Below are 25,172 nucleotides of genomic sequence, written 5' to 3'. Positions count from 1 at the left end.
CTGAGAGTTCAGAAACAACCACAGACAATTTCATTCCAACTACATCAGTTAAACCCCTACCAACTACTGATTCTGCCACAACAGCTGAGAGTTCAGAAACAACCACAGTGAACTATCTTACCACTACAAATGCAGACATGACAAGTAGTGACTCTGAAACAACAAGCAAGAGTTCAGAAACAACCACAGACAACTTCATTCCAACTACATCAGTTAAACCCCTACCAACTACTGATTCTGCCACAACAGCCGAGAGTTCAGAATCAACCACAGCCAAATCTCTTACCAGTACACCAGACGTAACTATACCAACTACTAATTCTGCCACAACTACTGAGAGTTCAGAAACAAGCACAGCGAACTCTCTTACAACTACAAATGCAGACATGACAAGTGGTGATGCTGCTACAACAACCAAGAATTCGGAAACAACCACAGACAACTATAATCCAACTACGTCAGTTGAACCCCTACCAACTACTGATTCTGCCACAACAGCTGAGAGTTCAGAAACAACCACAGACAACTTTCTTACAACTACACCCGATGCAACTATACCACCTACTGATTCTGCCACAACTACTGAGAGTTCAGAAACAACCACAGACAACTTCATTCCAACTACATCAGTTAAACCCCTACCAACTACTGATTCTGCCACAACTACTGAGAGTTCAGAAACAACCACAGCCAACTCTCTTACAACTACAAATGCAGACATGACAAGTAGTAATTCTGCAACAACAACTGATAGTTCAGAAACAACCACAGACAACTTCATTCCAACTACATCAGTTGAACCCCTACCATCTACTGATTCTGCCACAACAGCCAAGAGTTCAGAAACAACCACAGCCAACTCTCTTACAACTACAAATGCAGACATGACAAGTGGTGACTCTGCTACAACAACCAAGAATTCGGAAACAACCACAGACAATTTCATTCCAACTACATCAGTTAAACCCCTACCAACTACTGATTCTGCCACAACAGCTGAGAGTTCAGAAACAACCACAGTGAACTATCTTACCACTACAAATGCAGACATGACAAGTAGTGACTCTGAAACAACAAGCATGAGTTCAGAAACAACCACAGACAACTTCATTCCAACTACATCAATTGAACCCCTACCAACTACTGATTCTGCCACAACAGCCGAGAGTTCAGAATCAACCACAGCCAAATCTCTTACCAGTACACCAGACGTAACTATACCAACTACTAATTTTGCCACAACTACTGAGAGTTCAGAAACAACCACAGCCAACTCTCTTACAACTACAAATGCAGACATGACAAGTGGTGATGCTGCTACAACAACCAAGAATTTGGAAACAACCACAGACCACTATAATCCAACTACATCAGTTGAAGCCCAACCAATTACTGATTCTGCCACAACTACTGAGAGTTCAGAAACAACCACAGTGAACTATCTTACCACTACAAATGCAGACATGACAAGTAGTGACTCTGCAACAACAACTGATAGTTCAGAAACAACTACAGACAACTTCCTTACAACTATACCAGAAGCAACTATACCAACTACTAATTCTGCCACAACTACTGAGAATTCTGACATAACCACAGTGAACTCTCTTACAACTACAAATGCAGACATGACAAGTGGTGACGCTGCTACAACAACCAAGAATTTGGAAACAACCATAGACAACTATAATCCAACTACATCAGTTGAAGCCCAACCAATTACTGATTCTGCCACAACTACTGAGAGTTCAGAAACAACCACAGCCAACTCTCTTACAACTACAAATGCAGACATGACAAGTAGTGACTCTGCAACAACAACTGGTAGTTCAGAAACAACTACAGACAACTCCCTTACAACGACACCAGAAGCAACTATATCTTCTACTAATTCTGCCACAACAGCTGAGAGTTCAGAAACATCCACATCCAACTCTATTACAACTACAAATGCAGACATGACAAGTGGTGATGCTGCTACAACAACCAAGAATTTGGAAACAACCACAGACAATTTCATTCCAACTACATCAGTTAAACCCCTACCAACTACTGATTCTGCCACAACAGCTGAGAGTTCAGAAACAACGACAGTGAACTATCTTACCACTACAAATGCAGACATGACAAGTAGTGACTCTGAAACAACAAGCAAGAGTTCAGAAACAACCACAGACAACTTCATTCCAACTACATCAATTGAACCCCTACCAACTACTGATTCTGCCACAACAGCCGAGAGTTCAGAATCAACCACAGCCAAATCTCTTACCAGTACACCAGACGTAACTATACCAACTATTAATTCTGCCACAACTACTGAGAGTTCAGAAACAACCACAGCCAACTCTCTTACAACTACAAATGCAGACATGACAAGTGGTGATGCTGCTACAACAACCAAGAATTCGGAAACAACCACAGACCACTATAATCCAACTACGTCAGTTGAGCCCCTACCAACTACTGATTCTGCCACAACAGCTGAGAGTTCAGAAACAACCACAGACAACTTTCTTACAACTACACCCGATGCAACTATACCACCTACTGATTCTGCCTCAACTACTGAGAGTTCAGAAACAACCACAGCCAACTCTCTTACAACTACAAATGCAGACATGACAAGTAGTAACTCTGCAACAATAACCGATAGTTCAGAAACAACCACAGACAACTTCATTCCAACTACATCAGTTGAACCCCTACCAACTACTGATTCTGCCACAACAGCTGAGAGTTCAGAAACAACCACAGCCAACTCTCTTACAACTACAAATGCAGACATGACAAGTAGTGACTCTGCAACAACAACTGATAGTTCAGAAACAACTACAGACAACTCCCTTACAACTACACCAGAAGCAACTATACCAACTACTAATTCTGCCACAACAGCTGAGAGTTCAGAAACAACCACAGCCAAATCTCTTACAACACCAGACGTAACTATACCAACTACTAATTCTGCCACAACTACTGAGAGTTCAGAAACAACCACATCCATCTCTCTTACAACTACAAATGCAGACATGACAAGTAGTGACTCTGCAACAACAACTGATAGTTCACAAACAACTGCAGACAACTCCCTTACAACTACACCAGAAGCAACTATACCAACTACTAATTCTGCCACAACAGCTGAGAGTTCAGAAACAACCACAGTGAACTCTCTTGCAACTACAAATGCAGACATGACAAGTAGTGATGCTGCTACAACAACCAAGAATTTGGAAACAACCACAGACAACTATAATCCATCTACATCAGTTGAAGCCCAACCAATTACTGATTCTGCCACAACTACTGAGAGTTCAGAAACAACCACAGTGAACTATCTTACCACTACAAATGCAGACATGACAAGTAGTGACTCTGAAACAACAAGCAAGAGTTCAGAAACAACCACAGACAACTTCATTCCAACTACATCAGTTAAACCCCTACCAACTACTGATTCTGCCACAACAGCCGAGAGTTCAGAAACAACCACATCCAAATCTCTTACCAGTACACCAGACGTAACTATACCAACTACTAATTCTGCCACAACTACTGAGAGTTCAGAAACAACCACAGCCAACTCTCTTACAACTACAAATGCAGACATGACAAGTGGTGACTCTGCTACAACAACCAAGAATTCGGAAACAACCACAGACAACTATAATCCAAGTACGTCAGTTGAACCCCTACCAACTACTGATTCTGCCACAACAGCTGAGAGTTCAGAAACAACCACAGACAACTTTCTTACAACTACACCCGATTCAACTATACCACCTACTGATTCTGCCACAACTACTGAGAGTTCAGAAACAACCACAGCCAACTCTCTTACAACTACAAATGCAGACATGACAAGTGGTGATGCTGCTACAACAACCAAGAATTTGGAAACAACCACAGACAACTATAATCCAACTACATCAGTTGAAGCCCAACCAATTACTGATTCTTCCACAACTACTGAGAGTTCAGAAACAACCACATCCATCTCTCTTACAACTACAAATGCAGACTATGACACCTAGTGGTGACGCTGCTACAACAACCATGAGATTTGGAAACAACCACAGACAATTTCATTCCAACTACATCAGTTAAACCCCTACCAACTACTGATTCTGCCACAACAGCTGAGAGTTCAGAAACAACCACAGTGAACTATCTTACCACTACAAATGCAGACATGACAAGTAGTGACTCTGAAACAACAAGCAAGAGTTCAGAAACAACCACAGACAACTTCATTCCAACTACATCAATTGAACCCCTAGCAACTACTGATTCTGCCACAACAGCCGAGAGTTCAGAAACAACCACAGCCAAATCTCTTACCAGTACACCAGACGTAACTATACCAACTACTAATTCTGCCACAACTACTGAGAGTTCAGAAACAACCACAGCCAACTCTCTTACAACTACAAATGCAGACATGACAAGTGGTGATGCTGCTACAACAACCAAGAATTCGGAAACAACCACAGACAACTATAATCCAACTACATCAGTTGAACCCCTACCAACTACTGATTCTGCCACAACAGCTGAGAGTTCAGAAACAACCACAGCCAACTCTCTTACAACTACAAATGCAGACATGACAAGTAGTGACTCTGCAACAACAACTGATAGTTCAGAAACAACTACAGACAACTCCCTTACAACTACACCAGAAGCAACTGTACCAACTACTAATTCTGCCACAACAGCTGAGAGTTCAGAAACAACCACAGCCAAATCTCTTACAACACCAGACGTAACTATACCAACTACTAATTCTGCCACAACTACTGAGAGTTCAGAAACAACCACATCCATCTCTCTTACAACTACAAATGCAGACATGACAAGTAGTGACTCTGCAACAACAACTGATAGTTCACAAACAACTGCAGACAACTCCCTTACAACTACACCAGAAGCAACTATACCAACTACTAATTCTGCCACAACAGCTGAGAGTTCAGAAACAACCACAGTGAACTCTCTTGCAACTACAAATGCAGACATGACAAGTAGTGATGCTGCTACAACAACCAAGAATTTGGAAACAACCACAGACAACTATAATCCATCTACATCAGTTGAAGCCCAACCAATTACTGATTCTGCCACAACTACTGAGAGTTCAGAAACAACCACAGTGAACTATCTTACCACTACAAATGCAGACATGACAAGTAGTGACTCTGAAACAACAAGCAAGAGTTCAGAAACAACCACAGACAACTTCATTCCAACTACATCAATTGAACCCCTAGCAACTACTGATTCTGCCACAACAGCCGAGAGTTCAGAAACAACCACATCCAAATCTCTTACCAGTACACCAGACGTAACTATACCAACTACTAATTCTGCCACAACTACTGAGAGTTCAGAAACAACCACAGCCAACTCTCTTACAACTACAAATGCAGACATGACAAGTGGTGACTCTGCTACAACAACCAAGAATTCGGAAACAACCACAGACAACTATAATCCAAGTACGTCAGTTGAACCCCTACCAACTACTGATTCTGCCACAACAGCTGAGAGTTCAGAAACAACCACAGACAACTTTCTTACAACTACACCCGATTCAACTATACCACCTACTGATTCTGCCACAACTACTGAGAGTTCAGAAACAACCACAGCCAACTCTCTTACAACTACAAATGCAGACATGACAAGTGGTGATGCTGCTACAACAACCAAGAATTTGGAAACAACCACAGACAACTATAATCCAACTACATCAGTTGAAGCCCAACCAATTACTGATTCTTCCACAACTACTGAGAGTTCAGAAACAACCACATCCATCTCTCTTACAACTACAAATGCAGACATGACAAGTGGTGACGCTGCTACAACAACCATGAATTTGGAAACAACCACAGACAATTTCATTCCAACTACATCAGTTAAACCCCTACCAACTACTGATTCTGCCACAACAGCTGAGAGTTCAGAAACAACCACAGTGAACTATCTTACCACTACAAATGCAGACATGACAAGTAGTGACTCTGAAACAACAAGCAAGAGTTCAGAAACAACCACAGACAACTTCATTCCAACTACATCAATTGAACCCCTACCAACTACTGATTCTGCCACAACAGCCGAGAGTTCAGAAACAACCACAGCCAAATCTCTTACCAGTACACCAGACGTAACTATACCAACTACTAATTCTGCCACAACTACTGAGAGTTCAGAAACAACCACAGCCAACTCTCTTACAACTACAAATGCAGACATGACAAGTGGTGACTCTGCTACAACAACCAAGAATTCGGAAACAACCACAGACAACTATAATCCAACTACATCAGTTGAACCCCTACCAACTACTGATTCTGCCACAACAGCTGAGAGTTCAGAAACAACCACAGCCAACTCTCTTACAACTACAAATGCAGACATGACAAGTAGTGACTCTGCAACAACAACTGATAGTTCAGAAACAACTACAGACAACTCCCTTACAACTACACCAGAAGCAACTATACCAACTACTAATTCTGCCACAACAGCTGAGAGTTCAGAAACAACCACAGCCAAATCTCTTACAACACCAGACGTAACTATACCAACTACTAATTCTGCCACAACTACTGAGAGTTCAGAAACAACCACATCCATCTCTCTTACAACTACAAATGCAGACATGACAAGTAGTGACTCTGCAACAACAACTGATAGTTCAGAAACAACTGCAGACAACTCCCTTACAACTACACCAGAAGCAACTATACCAACTACTAATTCTGCCACAACAGCTGAGAGTTCAGAAACAACCACAGTGAACTCTCTTGCAACTACAAATGCAGACATGACAAGTAGTGATGCTGCTACAACAACCAAGAATTTGGAAACAACCACAGACAACTATAATCCATCTACATCAGTTGAAGCCCAACCAATTACTGATTCTGCCACAACTACTGAGAGTTCAGAAACAACCACAGTGAACTATCTTACCACTACAAATGCAGACATGACAAGTAGTGACTCTGAAACAACAAGCAAGAGTTCAGAAACAACCACAGACAACTTCATTCCAACTACATCAATTGAACCCCTAGCAACTACTGATTCTGCCACAACAGCCGAGAGTTCAGAAACAACCACAGTCAAATCTCTTACCAGTACACCAGACGTAACTATACCAACTACTAATTCTGCCACAACTACTGAGAGTTCAGAAACAACCACAGCCAACTCTCTTACAACTACAAATGCAGACATGACAAGTGGTGACTCTGCTACAACAACCAAGAATTCGGAAACAACCACAGACAACTTTAATCCAACTACATCAGTTGAACCGCTACCAACTACTGATTCTGCCACAACAGCTGAGAGTTCAGAAACAACCACAGCCAACTCTCTTACAACTACAAATGCAGACATGACAAGTAGTGACTCTGCAACAACAACTGATAGTTCAGAAACAACTACAGACAACTCCCTTACAACTACACCAGAAGCAACTATACCAACTACTAATTCTGCCACAACAGCTGAGAGTTCAGAAACAACCACAGCCAAATCTCTTACAACACCAGACGTAACTATACCAACTACTAATCCTGCCACAACTACTGAGAGTTCAGAAACAACCACATCCATCTCTCTTACAACTACAAATGCAGACATGACAAGTAGTGACTCTGCAACAACAACTGATAGTTCAGAAACAACTGCAGACAACTCCCTTACAACTACACCAGAAGCAACTATACCAACTACTAATTCTGCCACAACAGCTGAGAGTTCAGAAACAACCACAGTGAACTCTCTTGCAACTACAAATGCAGACATGACAAGTAGTGATGCTGCTACAACAACCAAGAATTTGGAAACAACCACAGACAACTATAATCCATCTACATCAGTTGAAGCCCAACCAATTACTGATTCTGCCACAACTACTGAGAGTTCAGAAACAACCACAGTGAACTATCTTACCACTACAAATGCAGACATGACAAGTAGTGACTCTGAAACAACAAGCAAGAGTTCAGAAACAACCACAGACAACTTCATTCCAACTACATCAATTGAACCCCTAGCAACTACTGATTCTGCCACAACAGCCGAGAGTTCAGAAACAACCACAGCCAAATCTCTTACCAGTACACCAGACGTAACTATACCAACTACTAATTCTGCCACAACTACTGAGAGTTCAGAAACAACCACAGCCAACTCTCTTACAACTACAAATGCAGACATGACAAGTGGTGACTCTGCTACAACAACCAAGAATTCGGAAACAACCACAGACAACTATAATCCAACTACGTCAGTTGAACCCCTACCAACTACTGATTCTGCCACAACAGCTGAGAGTTCAGAAACAACCACAGACAACTTTCTTACAACTACACCCGATTCAACTATACCACCTACTGATTCTGCCACAACTACTGAGAGTTCAGAAACAACCACAGCCAACTCTCTTACAACTACAAATGCAGACATGACAAGTGGTGATGCTGCTACAACAACCAAGAATTTGGAAACAACCACAGACAACTATAATCCAACTACATCAGTTGAAGCCCAACCAATTACTGATTCTTCCACAACTACTGAGAGTTCAGAAACAACCACATCCATCTCTCTTACAACTACAAATGCAGACATGACAAGTGGTGACGCTGCTACAACAACCATGAATTTGGAAACAACCACAGACAATTTCATTCCAACTACATCAGTTAAACCCCTGCCAACTACTGATTCTGCCACAACAGCTGAGAGTTCAGAAACAACCACAGTGAACTATCTTACCACTACAAATGCAGACATGACAAGTAGTGACTCTGAAACAACAAGCAAGAGTTCAGAAACAACCACAGACAACTTCATTCCAACTACATCAATTGAACCCCTACCAACTACTGATTCTGCCACAACAGCCGAGAGTTCAGAAACAACCACAGCCAAATCTCTTACCAGTACACCAGACGTAACTATACCAACTACTAATTCTGCCACAACTACTGAGAGTTCAGAAACAACCACAGCCAACTCTCTTACAACTACAAATGCAGACATGACAAGTGGTGACTCTGCTACAACAACCAAGAATTCGGAAACAACCACAGACAACTATAATCCAACTACATCAGTTGAAGCCCAACCAATTACTGATTCTGCCACAACTACTGAGAGTTCAGAAACAACCACAGCCAACTCTCTTACAACTACAAATGCAGACATGACAAGTAGTGACTCTGCAACAACAACTGATAGTTCAGAAACAACTACAGACAACTCCCTTACAACTACACCAGAAACAACTATATCAAGTACTAATTCTGCCACAACAGCTGAGAGTTCAGAAACAACCACAGCCAAATCTCTTACAACACCAGACGTAACTATACCAACTACTAATTCTGCCACAACTACTGAGAGTTCAGAAACAACCACAGTGAACTCTCTTACAACTACAAATGCAGACATGACAAGTGGTGATGCTACAACAACCAAGAATTTGGAAACAACCACAGACAACTATAATCCAACTACATCAGTTGAAGCCCAACCAATTACTGATTCTGCCACAACAACTGAGAGTTCAGAAACAACCACATCCATCTCTCTTACAACTACAAATGCAGACATGACAAGTGGTGACGCTGCTACAACAACCACGAATTTGGAAACAACCACAGACAATTTCATTCCAACTACATCAGTTAAACCCCTACCAACTACTGATTCTGCCACAACAGCTGAGAGTTCAGAAACAACCACAGTGAACTATCTTACCACTACAAATGCAGACATGACAAGTAGTGACTCTGAAACAACAAGCAAGAGTTCAGAAACAACCACAGACAACTTCATTCCAACTACATCAATTGAACCCCTACCAACTACTGATTCTGCCACAACAGCCGAGAGTTCAGAAACAACCACAGCCAAATCTCTTACCAGTACACCAGACGTAACTATACCAACTACTAATTCTGCCACAACTACTGAGAGTTCAGAAACAACCACAGCCAACTCTCTTACAACTACAAATGCAGACATGACAAGTAGTGACTCTGACACAACAACTAAGAGTTTGGAAACAACCACAGGCAACTTTAATCCAACTACATCAGTTGAACCCCAACCACCTACTGATTCTCCCACAACAGCCGAGAGTTCAGAAACAACCACAAACAACTCCCTTACAACTACACTCGATGCAACTGCACCAAGTAGTGATTCTAGCACAACAGCTCAGAGTTCAGAAACAAGCCAAGCCAACTCTCTTACAACTACAAATGCAGACATGACAAGCAGTGACTCTGCCACAACAACCAAGAATTTGTATACAACCACAGACAATTCCATTCCAACTACCTCAGTTGAACCCCTACCAACTACTGATTCTGCCACAACAGCTGAGAGTTCAGAAACAACCACAAACAACTCCCTTACAACTACACCAGATGCAACTATACCAACTACTGATTCTGCCACAACAGTTGAAAGTTCAGAAACAACCACAGCCAACTCCCTTACAACTACACCCGATGCAACTGCACCAACTAGTGACTCTAGCATAACAGCTGAGAGTTCAAAAACAACCATAGACCATTCTCTCACAACTACAAATGCATGCATGACTAGTGACTCTACCACAACCACCAAGCCTTTGGAAACATCCACAAACAACTCCATTCCAACTACATCACTTGAAACCCTACCAACTATTAATCCTGCCACAACAGCTAAGAGTTCAACAACCACAGAAACCCCTGTTGCATCCACATCACTAGCCACAACAACACGTGCCATCGAAACAGCCACTACAACTACTACTACAAAACCACCAATAATATGTGACAATGGTGGAACTCCAACAGCCAATGGCTGTTACTGCCCCCCTGCTTTTACAGGAAGGTACTGCAGTGCTGTAATTGAAATCCAAGTTCCAGGTATCTTAAATTATTTCTTGTACATTTGACAGTTTTAAATACAAATAGTTTGATATTTTAAGTGGTTACATGTCAATGAGGGTAGTGCCAATTCTAAGACACAAAAATCATTTGTTGTTGATTGTAGTTCGGAAATAATTTACATCATACTTACCTACTCCATTTTTTTTCAGATACAATTGAAAGGACAGCCGTTGCTGAAATAGAAATAAAAAAGGAATATATCCCTCAATACCAAAATACATCCTCACAAGAATATAAAGATTTTGTACAAGAATTCAGAGCTCAGGTGATTTATAAATACTGTATCCACCACCTAATTATTTTTCAAATTAGCTCTTAAAATGTATGCTTCAGTACCAGTGGCAGGCCATGCATTTCACACCTAGGCCTTCACTGGTGTCCTTCCTGAATTAATCCACCTCTATATCATCATTATGACACTACAGCAATAGATACTAATCAAGCCTTAAATAGCAAAGTAAAAAAGAAATTAGGCTACAGTATTTCACACCTCACAAGGAACTGTCAATTTTATGACAGTCCACCTTGAAAATGCATTTGTAAGGATGTCTGCGACCAAATCGATTTTTTCTCCTCTGTCAGCCGTTGTGAGTTAAAATGTATATATTCTTATTTAGTTTATTTAGTCTGACTACTCCAATTATTCAATCAAAGGATGGGAAATTGCTGCTGTAATCGTATGCCTGCTAGATGGCCCCAGTGATGCCAACTCGAAATCTGATTGGTTAATGTAACAATTTCATTGCCACTTATTTTAAGCTACGGGCACCTGCAACTATTGATTCTGAAGGCCTTAAGGCAGATTTCTTTCACCCTGGCAACACATGATGTCAGCCACTGGCTGAAATATGATTGGATAAATACTCATCATAAATATACACTACTGGAAGCAGCGCAACCAAGAGAAAAGCTATGACATGTAGAGAATAGACTATTGGAAATAATTTAATACACGTTCATGGAAAAATATATTAAATATATTAAAATGCAAGTCAGTGATTCAGATCACTGCTGTTTAGGCCAGCAGAGAAGGCCCACCACTGTTCAGTACTGACAGCTGTTACAATGTTTTAAATGTGTTTGTATGGAGAGGCCCTGTATATTAACATAAGCCTTGATTGCTTAACTCATTTGTGACCACTTGTGATTGCATTACTCGAGGGTTGGTAAATGCACCTAAAACAGTCGGTATTGGATGGCATTTCCTAATTTCACCATGCCACATTTTGTGCAGTTTCTGCTGTGCTAAACATGTGCTTTACTCATCAATGAAACAAGCAGAAAAAAGAAGGAATTAAGAAAATGTAAAAGTGTACAGTGTAAATAATTTGAGCCCACAACTTAATATGCGAGAGTATCATACTTTAGAAGTTCCCTTTAATTAATTATCTGAAAGTGAAAACTATGCAAAATTTATGTCTCAATGGCAGTTCCAACTCCAGTATGTTTTTAAGTGTCATTCCTAGATTAAAATAAAGGTTAGGCCTCTATGGGCACAGTTAATCACACCAAGTGTTCCTGGGATAGACTCTGGATCCACAACCCTGACAAGTATATAAATAAAACAAGACAGAACACTAGAGGCAGGTGTATCAGACACAACAGCATGACTAGGATTGTCAAAGGTAGCTGAATCCCATGTGAAAACCATGAACCTGCCAAAATGGATGAATAGTTGGGCGTTCAAAATTGTCCGGAAAGCATTGACATTGGTAAGCATACATGAGGCAACTTCATTGCAGCTATATGCACCCTGGAGCATCTCTAAATGTGCTTTGTGTGAACTGATTGCAATTTGTCTGCAAGGCACATATGACCCCTTATACTTAGACTATCCACTTGTGATATAATCAATCAAGTTGCATGCTACTACCAGTTATAAACAGTGCCTCAAATAACCTTTCTTAATCTAAGAAATCAGTGTGAGCAACACTTGTCTCTTCAAGTTTTAATGCACTTGACAAGAATGTCATATCTGTTTTCTTACAGATGATACCATACTACAAAGCCAAGATTGAAAACTTCTTAAATATTACAAATATAACACTGAGGTATATCTGCTCTTTTATACAACTTCATAGAACAATTATATATATATATATATATATATATATATATATATATATATATATATATATATATATATATAAAATACTGTTATATAACTGGTTAGAAATGAAATTCTCTGTAAACAAATATTTTAGACTAAATGCTCTCAAAATCTCTTTAAACCATAGTGGCGGAAATTCTTTCACGGGCCGAATGCAGAGCAAAAGGGTTAAGAAGGAAGTATCAATTTCTAAAAAGTAAGCATCTTAAAACACAAATTCAGTGTTTGAAAGAAGTATTATATTCTTACAAATTCCACATTATGTCTCTTAATTCATGTTTCATGTTGATTATCTGTTTACTTTTATCCAATTTTGTCCCCAGTGTAATTGTTAAGCATGATATTGTTGTGAAAATTGAAAACAACAATGTAAATGAAGGCTATAACGAGGTTTATAAGTCTATCGAAAACGCTGTTGAATCAGTTACAGACTGTAATTCCACATCCATTGGTATGTTTTCTTTATTGCTCCATCTATATTTCAAATGATTTTTATTTAAAAAAAAAAAATGGGGAAAAACCTTAACATATTTTTCCTTCTCCAGCATGCCCAAACTTTACTGTTAGTGATGTCCAGGTCAAAAAAACTGAACTGAATGAAAAAGGTACTTTAACACATTTCTAACATAACCTTTTATACAGAAAAGTATTAAAATCATCTCGTTAATCATAATGTATTTGAATTGTATGATGACAAGACACTTCCTTTGTTGTTAGAGTACTGTGATAAAGTTACAGCAATGCTTCCTGAGGAGTACCGTCAGTATTTCACTAATGCTACTGTGATGGGTAAACTAGCATGTGTCAACCCATGCCATCCTGATCATCCTTTTCCAAAGATCTGTATGAACAAAGGTACCTGTGAGGTTTCCAAGCAAGGACCAGCCTGCTAGTGAGTACTTTTTTTGTAAATGATCTTGTGACAGTGCTAATGCTAAAATTATTGGTATAATTAGTTGTTATCGTCACTATTTATTAGTGTGTTTGCGTAGGTGTGAAATTATTATTATCCCGGTTCCTGGACTCGCTACTAGTCTTAAACGGTAATAGCTAGAAACATGGTGCCAATGCTAAAATGTTGCTCATGTTGTGCTTAAGTGTGCTATTACTTTTCATGCAGATAAGTATTATAGTTTATTTTATATTAATTTTTAAATGCATTTTTCATGGACTTTACTTCCTGGTTTCCATACGGCTAGCTGTGACATCAGCTAGAGGTTTTTCTTTTTTTAAAGTCGTATCGTCTTTAAACTGGTCCTACAGCTTGAATTCTAACTCTTACAGCCACATACTACCATAAACTTTAGCTATGCTTCACTTCCTGGGTTTCGTACGGACATTTAAGCATAGCGCACACGCTAGTTCATTTAGACTTCATATTTTAACTGTAACTGTAGTGTTTATTATTTGAGAATGTTTTGCAATCATTTAAGCATGTATAGCTTTTATATACGTAACGGAGACTAGCGGTAGGTGCAGGCAAAGCGGTGTTGGTAAATACTACTACACATACCATCTTAAACTTTAGCTGTGGTTCACTTCCTGGATTTCATATGGATATTTAAGCAGAGCGCACACACTAGTTCGTTTAGACTTCATATTTTAACTGTAACTTTAGTTTGTATTTATTATTTGAGAATGTTTTGCAATAGTTTAAGCTTGTATAGTCTTTATATATGTAACGGAGGTTAGCAGTAGGTGCTGTGCAGGCGAGTTGTATATAGCATGTATAGCTTGTATATAAGTCACGTTGCTGTGTGGTACTTTGTTAGCACGCAGCCTCCCATGCTGGAGACCTGGGTTTGAGACCTGCTTGGAGCTGTATTTATATATTATTTGAGAATTTATTGCAATAGTTTAAGCAACATATCGCTTAAACGCTTTAACGCTTTAACGATAATAGCTAGAAACACGGTTCCAACGCTAAAATGCTGCTTAGGTGTGCTATTACTTTTCATGCTGATAAGTATTATAGTTTATTTTATATGGAGTTTTAAGTGTATTTGTGACTTTAGCTTGTATATATTATTTGACAATGTATTGCAATAGTTTAAGCAACATATTGCTTTGCTTTTCACAATCACACACATTTTCTTCTGGAAATGCTAAATTCTAGTTTTTATTTATTCTATCTTGTAAACATGCTGGTGTGAAAACAGTTTTAAAATGTTAAAATAGTAGTAGTAGTAGTAGTAGTAGTAGTAGAAATTTTGATGACTTAACTTTGAGTGCTTAGTCCTGTGTCATTTTGTGCTTTTTAGCTGCCTTCAGACAGATGCAAATTGGTATCTTGGAGAAGATTGCAAGTACCAAGTTCACAAAGTGGGCTTCTATACTGGAATGGCAGTTGTTGCTGTGGTTTTAATAATAGCTATAGCAGTGCTTTCGGCATATGTCTGGCTTAATAAAAGAAAAGAAAAGAGGTATGAAGTTTGTTAATGATATACAAATTACTTTTTTTGCAAATGTACATCCCATTATGACCACCTTATTTCACTTGTTATACACTGTTGCACAGGAATAAAGACAATAAGGAAGCTCTTGTGAATCAGTGGATAGATGATGACTTTGAGTGGCCCTCACAAAAAAGACCAAACACATCTTTTTCAGGTACCAGCATGCATGTATATCAAGTTATTAATTTTTTTTATGCCATGGCACAGCTACAAAGTATTAATTTCTAACTATTATTATAAATACACATTATTAATTGGGTTTTATGTTATAACAATAGATGGTGTCATGCAGAACATATCTGTCTTCAGTAATTTTGTTGTTAAAATTGTTGTTAACTACTATGAGTTAAATGAATGACAACCCTGTTGTATTACAGTTTTTAATGAAGCCTATGATAATCCTGCACAATCAAATGAGAACTTCAGTCAGAGTACCACACCTCACAGAACAACCTCTTCCACACACCCTTCTTCCCTCCAAGTCAACTTGCCTCAAAATTAAATTTCACTCTAGTCTCTGCACAACAATTATCCAGTAAGTACAGAAAGATCTACAATCTCAAAATCTAAATTTATGACAGGTAGTAGTAATAAAGTAATAAAATCCTTTAAGTAGTAAATCTAGGTGGAACAAGTGAAGCTTATCTGATTATGAGTGAAACATATTGAAGAATGAAACATAAGATCAATCACCAAGGCTTACTACTAAATAACATTCAACTTATATAATAATGGAATACCTTAACAGAAAGTGCATTTAGTTTTTCAATGGTCTACAAATATATTACAGATCTTAAGAAAAGTATCCAGTCTCACTAGCTAGTTGCATGTTATAAGTACCTTTATACATTTTGTCCTTTATATACCAATATGTGCTTTATACAAATACTATACTGTGAAAAATAAGAACAATAGAACAGAAATCTGTGAAAGAGCTCAATTAAGATAAAACTGTTTGGACAATAGGCAAAATATTCTTCTGGCCTACATTTTTTTAAAGAAATAAATATTTAGTAAATGAAAAATATATTTAAAAAAAAACAAAAACAAAAACATTAGTAATAGAATACATGGCCTTGGGAATAAACCTGATATTTAAAAGTTGGGAGAAGTGTTGAAAGGAAGATGTATGTGAGTTCAGATGTATTTAACTGAGCAATCAACACATATTAACTTGTTCATATTATATTGTATTCAACAGATGCGATTCAGCAATCCTCAGAACCACAGCTCTTTGTAAAGGCCAGAAGTGCATAACTTTGACAACTTTAACAATATGATGTTTAATTCACAAAACTAAAAACTAGAACAAAAAAGTGTTAAGACGTTATCCTCAATGGAGGATACACTACACTATTTCTTATGTATTAATTACATTTGAAGCAAGACAGAAGAAACACTACACAATCATGAATGTTTTAATTGAAAAGATTCTATGTATTTATGTAAATAACATTAGTATTTATTTAGACTATGTATCTTTGAACTATTTTACTTTATATTTTATGTCTGTATCAATAATTTATTTAATCACCCACAGTAATCCTGTACGAGCCACATACATTATTTATTGCTTATTAAAATATAAATTAATCTACCTTCCAATGTTGTTTTCTACTTTCGCTCTCTCTCTCTCTCTCTCTGTCTCATGTATGCATGTATGTATATATAATATGTATGTATGTAAATATATAATTGTACATAATATACAGCTCTGAAAAATAAGAGACCACTGCAAAATAATCAGTTTCTTATGTTTTTTTCTTACCGGTTCATGTATTGGTGAGATGAACAGTTTTGTTTCATTTTTTGTGAACTGCTGACAATATTTCTCCTAAATTCAAAATAGAACTATTGTTATTTAGAGTGTATATTTAAAGGAAATGACAAAACATCAAAATAACCCAAGATCATGCAGTATTTGCAGAGCTTTAATAACTCAAATAAAACAAAATGCAAATAATTTGAAAACAAATTGTGTTAATGCTTCGGCTAAATAACATTAAGAAATCAGTATTTGGTGGAATAACCCCGATTTGCTCTCCACCAGTTTTTCACATTGCTGTTGAGTACCTTTATACCACTCTTTTTGCAAAAAAGCTCAGCTCAGCTTTGCTTGATAGTTTGTGACCATCCATCTTTCTCTTGATGACATTCCAGAGGTTTTCAATAGGGTTCCAATCTGGAGATTGGGCAGTGGTCTCTTATTTTTTTTCCAGAGATGTATATATATTCAAGAGATGTACACTACCAGTCAAAAGCTTGGACACACCTTTTAATTAAATGTTTTTTGTTTAGGGATTTATTTTCTACATTCTAGAACAATACTGGAGATTATGAAATAACACACATGGACTTAAGTAATCCATATGTAATGACAACAAAAAACAGTCAGTTGTTATTTTAAGACACCAAAGGTCAGGTGTTCTGAAATAGTTCTTGCACGAACAGTATTGTCAAGTGCATTTGCAAAACCCATCAAGCACCATGATGAAACTGGCTTACATGAAGACCATCCCAGTAAAGCAAGACCAAAATTTACCTCTGCTGCAGAGGGGAAGTTCATTTAGTTACCAGCCTCAGAAATCACCAAGTAACAGCACCTCAGATTAGAGGTGTTATGAAGGCTTTACAGAGCATCAGTAGCAGACATATCTCAATATCAACTGTTCAAGCGAGATTATTGTGTATTTCAGCCGCCTTCAGCATTGTTTTACAATGTAGAAAGAAATAAACATCAGGAAAGACCATGGAATTAGAAGATGTGTCCAAACTTTTGACTGGTAGTGTATATATATTCAATTTTTAAAACTGGGTTACGAAAACATGCTCCGAAGCAGGGTCAGTACTGCTTTTGTGGTGCTAACCCACATGATTGAGTCCAAATGTTACAGTTAGATGCTTAGCAACAGACACTGAATCAAAAAAGCTCACACCTCATATCAAATGAAAACCAGAATGCATGATCAAGGCCAGGTCATAGGATAAACGGCATCTGGCTGTCAACACAATGGCTGTACACTGCTGAAGTCTGATTTACAGTTAAGGTAAAGTACAATCATCCAATCAAGTACATTGGGGTACTAAAACCTAGAAAGAATTATGCCATGATAAAGGTATCATGATACTTTATCCATAATCAAAGACAACTTTGAGAGCAGGTAGAGTCCATAAAATAAGATGCAACCCAAATATCAGCAGGTTTATACAACAGGTGGAGGTACTGTCATGGCTTGGGCATGCATGGCTGCTTCTGTAACAGACTGACTACCATTTATTAATGATGTAACTCATGGTGGTAGCAGAATGAATGCACAAGTCTACACAAACATTCTGTTTGCTAATTTATGGAGAAATGCATCAAATCTAATTGGAAAGAACTTCAGAAAAGAACAACGAGCCAAAACACACTGCAAACACAGCAAAGGACTTCTAAATGATAGTCGAAATTGAAAGACAGTTTTTGTCATGTAACTAGGTAGTCTGTTTGATGCAGTTATAGCAAGAGATGTGCAACACATTAAGTTCTGTATTATTTGTATAGCAATTTTAACAATGGTCATTGTCAAGAAGCAGATTTACTGAAAAGTCTAAACTGACACTATTTGTTCCAATAATTCTGCTTATTTCTGCTCAGCAAAGATGACATTTTCTAATTTGTTTAACACATCGAGATGGTAAAAAAGAAACAAAAGCTGAAATTCTGATCTATCCTCTAAAACACGTTTTGATCTCAGGCTCATAATTTCAGAGGACACTATGTGAATTTATCACAATCCTCCAATTTACATTCCAATTTTTACAGCATCTCTTTTGCATCTGCACGTGTTGGAAAAGAAATAGCCTACATATACACCTCATACCTTTAGTGAAACCTAGCAGTAACTACCTGAGGAATGTTAAGGTTTCATTTCACTGAGAAGGCATAAAATTATATTACAGTTGCAATATTACAGTCCATAGATGGTAATCTAGAAGACAGGGCAATGAAACATAATGACGTGTCTGGCTATGTTAGAACTTTAATGTAACTGTTGGGCTGTTTTATTTTATGACAGTCATAATACATGGAAAATATCTGATTAAATCAAAACTTTAATTATAACACTTCTCTTACTTGGAACTGTGTAGAGTGACAGAGGTCAACTGAACGTAATTTGCATCATTTTAAACATCAGTATGTCACACCATTAGGAAATACCTGACTGTAAGCAAAACGTTTGAACTTCCACTCATACTTCCACACATACTTGAATAAAGAGCCACACTTCTTTGATCCACACAATTCTCTTAGCAAACATTTTCTGTAAACAGCACACTAGAATGGCAGATGTCAGCTGGAATGGATAAATAAAAATATCTGTGTACAAGTGTTTGATAACTAAAAAGACAAAAAAACCATAGTGCTGTCATCATATCCAATGCACTTTGAAAAAAAGGCAGGTTGTATATTATTTCCTAAAAGAAATATAATTTTAAAATACAGTCAGTCTCAACAGTTTTGAAATAAACTAGAGCTGCTTTTGCAAGTTCCTTGGGTTACTTCCGTTTCAGATGGGCTACTGGCACCATAAATGGATTTAGTGGACATAGGCCAGCAGAGGCCCAATCACCTCTGACTTTTGAAAGCTTTATTGCAGATGATTGACCCGCAAAACCTTCAGCAACTAATGGTGATTCTGTGTCCTTCACTTGCTCAGTTACTGGTCCTTTCTGAACAATCTCTTTCCTTGTAGACTGTACACTCTGTAAAGAGATATCAGGTCCTGTAACATGCTGATAAGTGGTTCGCTGTTCTGGTTCTCTGGTTGAAGCTGAAGTTTCGACTGCAGGTCCCTGATCTTCACTGAGCCTCGCTGCAGGCGTGTTCAGATGGGCATGCACTTGAAGCAAATGATGCTGCAGTTTCTTACAGTCCAGCAAGGGGAGCTCTTCAGGCAAAGACATCAACAGGTCCAAAAACACTGCACTTTCTTAGATTATTAAAACAAACAATATCAGAAGATTGTAATTTTTGGATACTTTACACACACACACACACACACACACACAGAGATTAGCCATAACATTAAGCCCACCAACAGGTGAACAATGATTATCTCTTTGCAATGGCACAAGATTACAGAATACATTAAGCATCATGTGAACAGTCCGTTCTCAAATCTCATCTGTTGGAAGTAGGAAAAATGTGCAAGAATAAAGATCCAAGTGACTCTGACAAGGCCCAAATTATAATAACACTGCACATCTTCAGACACCTCGGCAGATCAGTGACAAAGGTGGCTTACACAATATTAGGTAGGTGGTTTTAATGTTATGGTTGACTGTAGTGTGCACACACAGAGAATTCATATAAGAAGTGTTGGGATAAAACAGGGCCATTAATAAACAAAATATAAAATTAATAAAATTAACATGTAGACATAAATTGTTATAGGAAAAATACATACCCATAGCAGTAAGAGGCCGAGTAGGTTTATTCAGAACGATGTTGCTGATGAATTGGTATATCTTTTCAAAATCCACAACACTCTTCATCCCCAATGGTCTGTGTTGCCAGACTTGCTCAGAGAGCCCACTTTCATGTTGCTTACCTGGCTGACAACAGTCTGATGTGAGTGAGGGTACAGTAGTAGACACAGTACTTGAAGCAGGCACTGGTAGTGTTGGTTTAGAGACAGGTTGACTTAAGAGTGATTTAGGGGTGGCTGATGTGGATGGGTCTTTGTCTGCCTCAGTTTTTTCCAGTAACTCACTTTGCACTTCTTCAGCAACACTAGAGGGCGATGTTACTGTGGTGGTTTGGGCAGAAGGATCGGTAGCTGCATTCTTCCCACGTAACTGAGGCGTTTTACTGGCCTGTTCAGGTACAACTATCACTGGAGAAGGTGAGCCAGTGTGGGATTTAGGCATCGGCCTCAGCGGTATAGTGCGCAAACCGCTGGCTAGAGGACTTTGAGAGTCAGTAGGACGTGGAGGATCTGAGTGGTTGAGGCTGCAGGGCTCTGTGGCAGCAATTACCAACATCTAAAACAGAAAAGTCAATTCAATAAAATTCCTCCACCCAAAATACATGTTTAGAAGATGAAGATACAGTGGGGTATGGAAGTCTGAGACCACTAGTGAAAATCCTTATATTCTACCTTCTACTTGAATCAAAAGTAGAATCTTCTAAATATTTACATGAATTTCAGATTTTCTTGGTATGTGGTTTGTTCAACTCAAATCCACTGGTGTATTGCCTGAACATGAGAAATGAGACATGAGGAAAATCTGACATTTTGTACAAATCTAAAATGGTCCAAATCACACATTTGTTATTTGACATAAAAAAAATAGTGCAGAACTTTGTATACTTTTTTAATATTGTTTATTCATTTACAACTTTTCATGAAAAAGGACAGATTTTTAATGCAATCTCAGACTTCTGGACCCCACTGTGTATAGGCATGTACATATACACACAAATCTAAGTGACAGACTCTTTAAAAATATTCCTTCTATTACAGTACTATTGCAGTATCACAAACAGAAGAAAATCAGAAATCTCTTCTACTACGATCGCACACATTTCCATGATCACATACTTGAGAGAAGGCAGAAGATATTGTTTCCACATTGTTTCCAGCCATTTCCTGTGCTAGTTCTGCCCATAATTCAATTGGTACTTTGTTTTTTTGTTCCTCACGTCTCTGTTTTTGGACCTGCAGATACACCCGCTTCACCACACACTGCTTCAAAAACTTTATCATGTTCTGTATCTAAAAACAAACACAATAATGGTATTACAGGCTAACAATTTTTACAGTATTTTTATCTTTATCAGACCAGTGTTTCATTGTGGAATCTGTACCTGAAGCAGAGACCATTTGGGAACTTTCTTCCGAAGTGCCAAAAAATCCAATTCTGTCTTTAACCTTTTCTGTTGTTTCAAGGCAAGCAGAAGACTCCGCTGTTCCAGGCGATTGTACCCAGGACGAAACCTGTTTACTGGTTCAGTCTTCTTTATTTCTAAAAAACGAGATGGTATGTTCCGGCGACGAGATGGAGGCTTCATAATGCCTGAAAGAATGCACACATTATTACTTAATCACATTTCATAGAGTACCGAGCTGTACACTTAAAGTGAAGTTTTGGTCAAACTACAAAGAAGGGGTTTACATTTACTTTACATGTACATTATATATACACTATATTGCCAAGCGTTTTGAGACACCCCTCCAAATCATTGAATTCAGGTGTTGTGCTTGGCCTCTTACTTCCAGTGAAAGGAACTCTTAATGCTTCAGCATACCAAGACATTTTGGACAATTTCATGCTCCCAACTTTGTGGAACAGTTTGGGGATGACCCCTTCCTGTTCCAACATGACTGTACACCAGTGCACAAAGCAAGGTCCATAAAGACATGGATGAGCGAGTTTGGTGTGGATGAACTTCGGAGACCTGACCTAAACCTGATAGAACACCTTTGGGATGAATTAGAGCGGAGACTGTGAGCCAGGCCTTCTCATCCAACATCAGTGCCTGACCTCACAAATGCACTTCTAGAGGAATGGTCAAAAATTCTCATAAACACACTCCTAAACCTTGTGGAAAGTCTTCCCAGAAGATACATAAGATATGTTATATAAGATATGTTATAGCTGCAAAGGGCGGGCAAACTACATATTACATTCGTGTGCAGGTAAAGGCAGGCATCCCAGTTTTGACCTGGCTCGCAGTCTCCACTCTATTTCATCACAAAGGCCAGTCAAGTTCCTCCACACCAAACTCGCTCATACATGTATTTATGGACCTTGATTTGTCCATACTGTATATGTACACGTACATATATTATATATGCATCGAGATGCTATATCTCCTCTCCTGTGCTCCACAGAATGACTTTCCAACACTGTTAATGATATCTACGATTTAACAGATTGATTCAGAGGACACGATTCTGCGCTATAACTACACATGCTTTACAATAAATTATTTGTTATAAGAAAAGCGGACCACTAATACGTTCATGCTAAATGCTAGCGTGCGAAGTAGCTAGGATTAGCCAGCTAATGAAGCTAAAGCGCTTCAAACGAAATTGCACCATTGTGCGAATTTACACAAAATACAACAATGAAAAAAATCAATGTTTATTATTAATTTAAACTTACCAAGCTTATGGTGAATAATAAAACTGTTGCTAAGTCAAAACACAACTCGTAGCTGTCTATGGACCTTTGAAACGAATCGCTAGAAAGGCCAAAAAGGATAATAGCCTTTAAAACGCGTTTGGCGGAGATGTAGGCAACAGCGGCATCTCTTGGGCTCTGTGGGGATGACTTAGGACCACCAAAATATATGTGAGCTCATTGTAAACCTTCCTTCCAATTCTTAAGTCTAGCGTTTATGATTGCTCATCTGATGTGAACTTTTTTAACCTTCCCCATTTTTTTTAACCTTTTCCCATTTTGCCCTAACAGCAGCATAATGACCAATTGTGTAATCCCATCATGACAGAAACTTGGGGCCATAGCAAAGGGTTATGATGATGCCACTCCACTATGAACAAACCTGACAGAACTTGTGAGATTTTGTGGACAACATCCAAACATCCAAGCCCTTAATCTGTCCCTTTATCAAAGAAAAAACTATTGAGATTTTACTAAACAAATATGGTTTCAGCCTAGATTTAAACTAGTCCTGAACACCAGTTGAAAGGCTGTTCTATAACTGTGGGATCATGTAAGAAAAATCTCTGGCACCTGCTGAAGCCTTCAGTTTTTGATTGAAGTAAACATGCTGGGTCATAAAAGACTAGAAGTCTGATTATAGGTCAGTAGTAGTATTTTATGGTCAATACGGAATATGGTCAATAACTGGGAGCCAATGGAGTGTGGATAAGATAGGGGTGATGTGGTCATATCTGCCTTCTGAACTAAATGAAGCGTGTTTGTGCACCTACTGGAACATCCAGACAGCAAGGCATTCAAAAAGCGAAAGACTCAAAAGGCATTCAATTATCTTTTTCTGCATCATGTAGTGACATTATATTTCTTATCTTAGCAATAATCCTGAGTCCTAAAGTCATTTAACAGTCATTTTGGTTATATCAGAGCAGTATCTTCCTGAGTGGATAGTGTCTCACTCTAACAGACTAGCCTTATCCACAAAAATAAACAAACAAATAAACAAACATGTATCTATATCCTCCCTTCACTGCTGAAAATGGACTAACATAATCTACCTGTAGATTTGTCCATAGGCCCTCTGCAACCATATTGGCCTCAAGCAACCATATCTTTTGATCTTTGATAATTTAGCTTGGGCACTTTAACTCTAACCAGCTCACCATAAGGTCATATAGGCATGTCGGTCAGGTGTCCACAAACCTTTGTCCATATAGTGTTCTCGTCATTATTTTATACCTGTGTGTAATCTACTGTAGTATTTTAGTATTTAATATTCTATCAATTCTAAAAAAAAAATAAAAATAAAAAACACCTACTTTGGTTTTAAGAGAAATAGATGAAAGAAAGAAAGAAAGAAAGAAAGAAAGAAAGAAAGAAAGAAAGAAAGGAAGAGAAAGAAAGAAATTCCACATGGAAACCGGAAATAACGTTCCAAAAAGGTTTTTTTTCCGTGAT

The 25,172-nt window shown here is 38.3% G+C and overlaps 2 protein-coding genes across 2 annotated transcripts in view; one reads left to right on the top strand and one right to left on the bottom strand.

Moving 5' to 3' along the window:
* muc3a (mucin 3A, cell surface associated) overlaps positions 1–15,454 on the top strand; it is a 29,432-nt gene extending 13,978 nt beyond the window's left edge. Inside the window, exons 15-31 of the mRNA XM_058395160.1 lie at positions 85–396; positions 883–1,200; positions 1,297–1,638; positions 1,792–2,274; positions 3,274–3,513; positions 4,143–4,346; positions 5,097–5,336; positions 5,961–6,164; positions 6,915–7,154; positions 7,905–8,144; positions 8,769–8,972; positions 9,756–9,959; positions 10,056–10,920; positions 13,413–13,540; positions 13,635–13,694; positions 13,807–13,944; positions 15,351–15,454. Coding sequence (XP_058251143.1) covers positions 85–396; positions 883–1,200; positions 1,297–1,638; positions 1,792–2,274; positions 3,274–3,513; positions 4,143–4,346; positions 5,097–5,336; positions 5,961–6,164; positions 6,915–7,154; positions 7,905–8,144; positions 8,769–8,972; positions 9,756–9,959; positions 10,056–10,920; positions 13,413–13,540; positions 13,635–13,694; positions 13,807–13,944; positions 15,351–15,454 — 4,526 coding nt within the window. The remainder of the gene's footprint in view (positions 1–84; positions 397–882; positions 1,201–1,296; positions 1,639–1,791; positions 2,275–3,273; positions 3,514–4,142; positions 4,347–5,096; positions 5,337–5,960; positions 6,165–6,914; positions 7,155–7,904; positions 8,145–8,768; positions 8,973–9,755; positions 9,960–10,055; positions 10,921–13,412; positions 13,541–13,634; positions 13,695–13,806; positions 13,945–15,350) is intronic.
* A 4,095-nt stretch (positions 15,455–19,549) lies between these two features.
* Positions 19,550–23,852, bottom strand: snapc2 (small nuclear RNA activating complex, polypeptide 2). Its single transcript, XM_058395952.1, has 5 exons — positions 23,700–23,852; positions 22,399–22,607; positions 22,133–22,306; positions 20,996–21,572; positions 19,550–20,518 (listed from the first exon to the last, which is right to left on the bottom strand). Exons 2-5 carry the CDS (start codon positions 22,600–22,602, stop codon positions 20,085–20,087), a joined length of 1,389 nt encoding a protein of 462 aa, XP_058251935.1. The 5' UTR covers positions 22,603–22,607; positions 23,700–23,852; the 3' UTR covers positions 19,550–20,084.
* Positions 23,853–25,172: the final 1,320 nt, after the last annotated feature.

Source organism: Hemibagrus wyckioides, linkage group LG07, assembly GCF_019097595.1.
Source record: "Hemibagrus wyckioides isolate EC202008001 linkage group LG07, SWU_Hwy_1.0, whole genome shotgun sequence".
Classification (NCBI taxonomy): Eukaryota; Metazoa; Chordata; class Actinopteri; order Siluriformes; family Bagridae; genus Hemibagrus; species Hemibagrus wyckioides.
The sequence above is the reverse complement of the archived record's forward strand: the minus strand, read 5'-3'. Positions and strand labels throughout refer to the sequence as shown.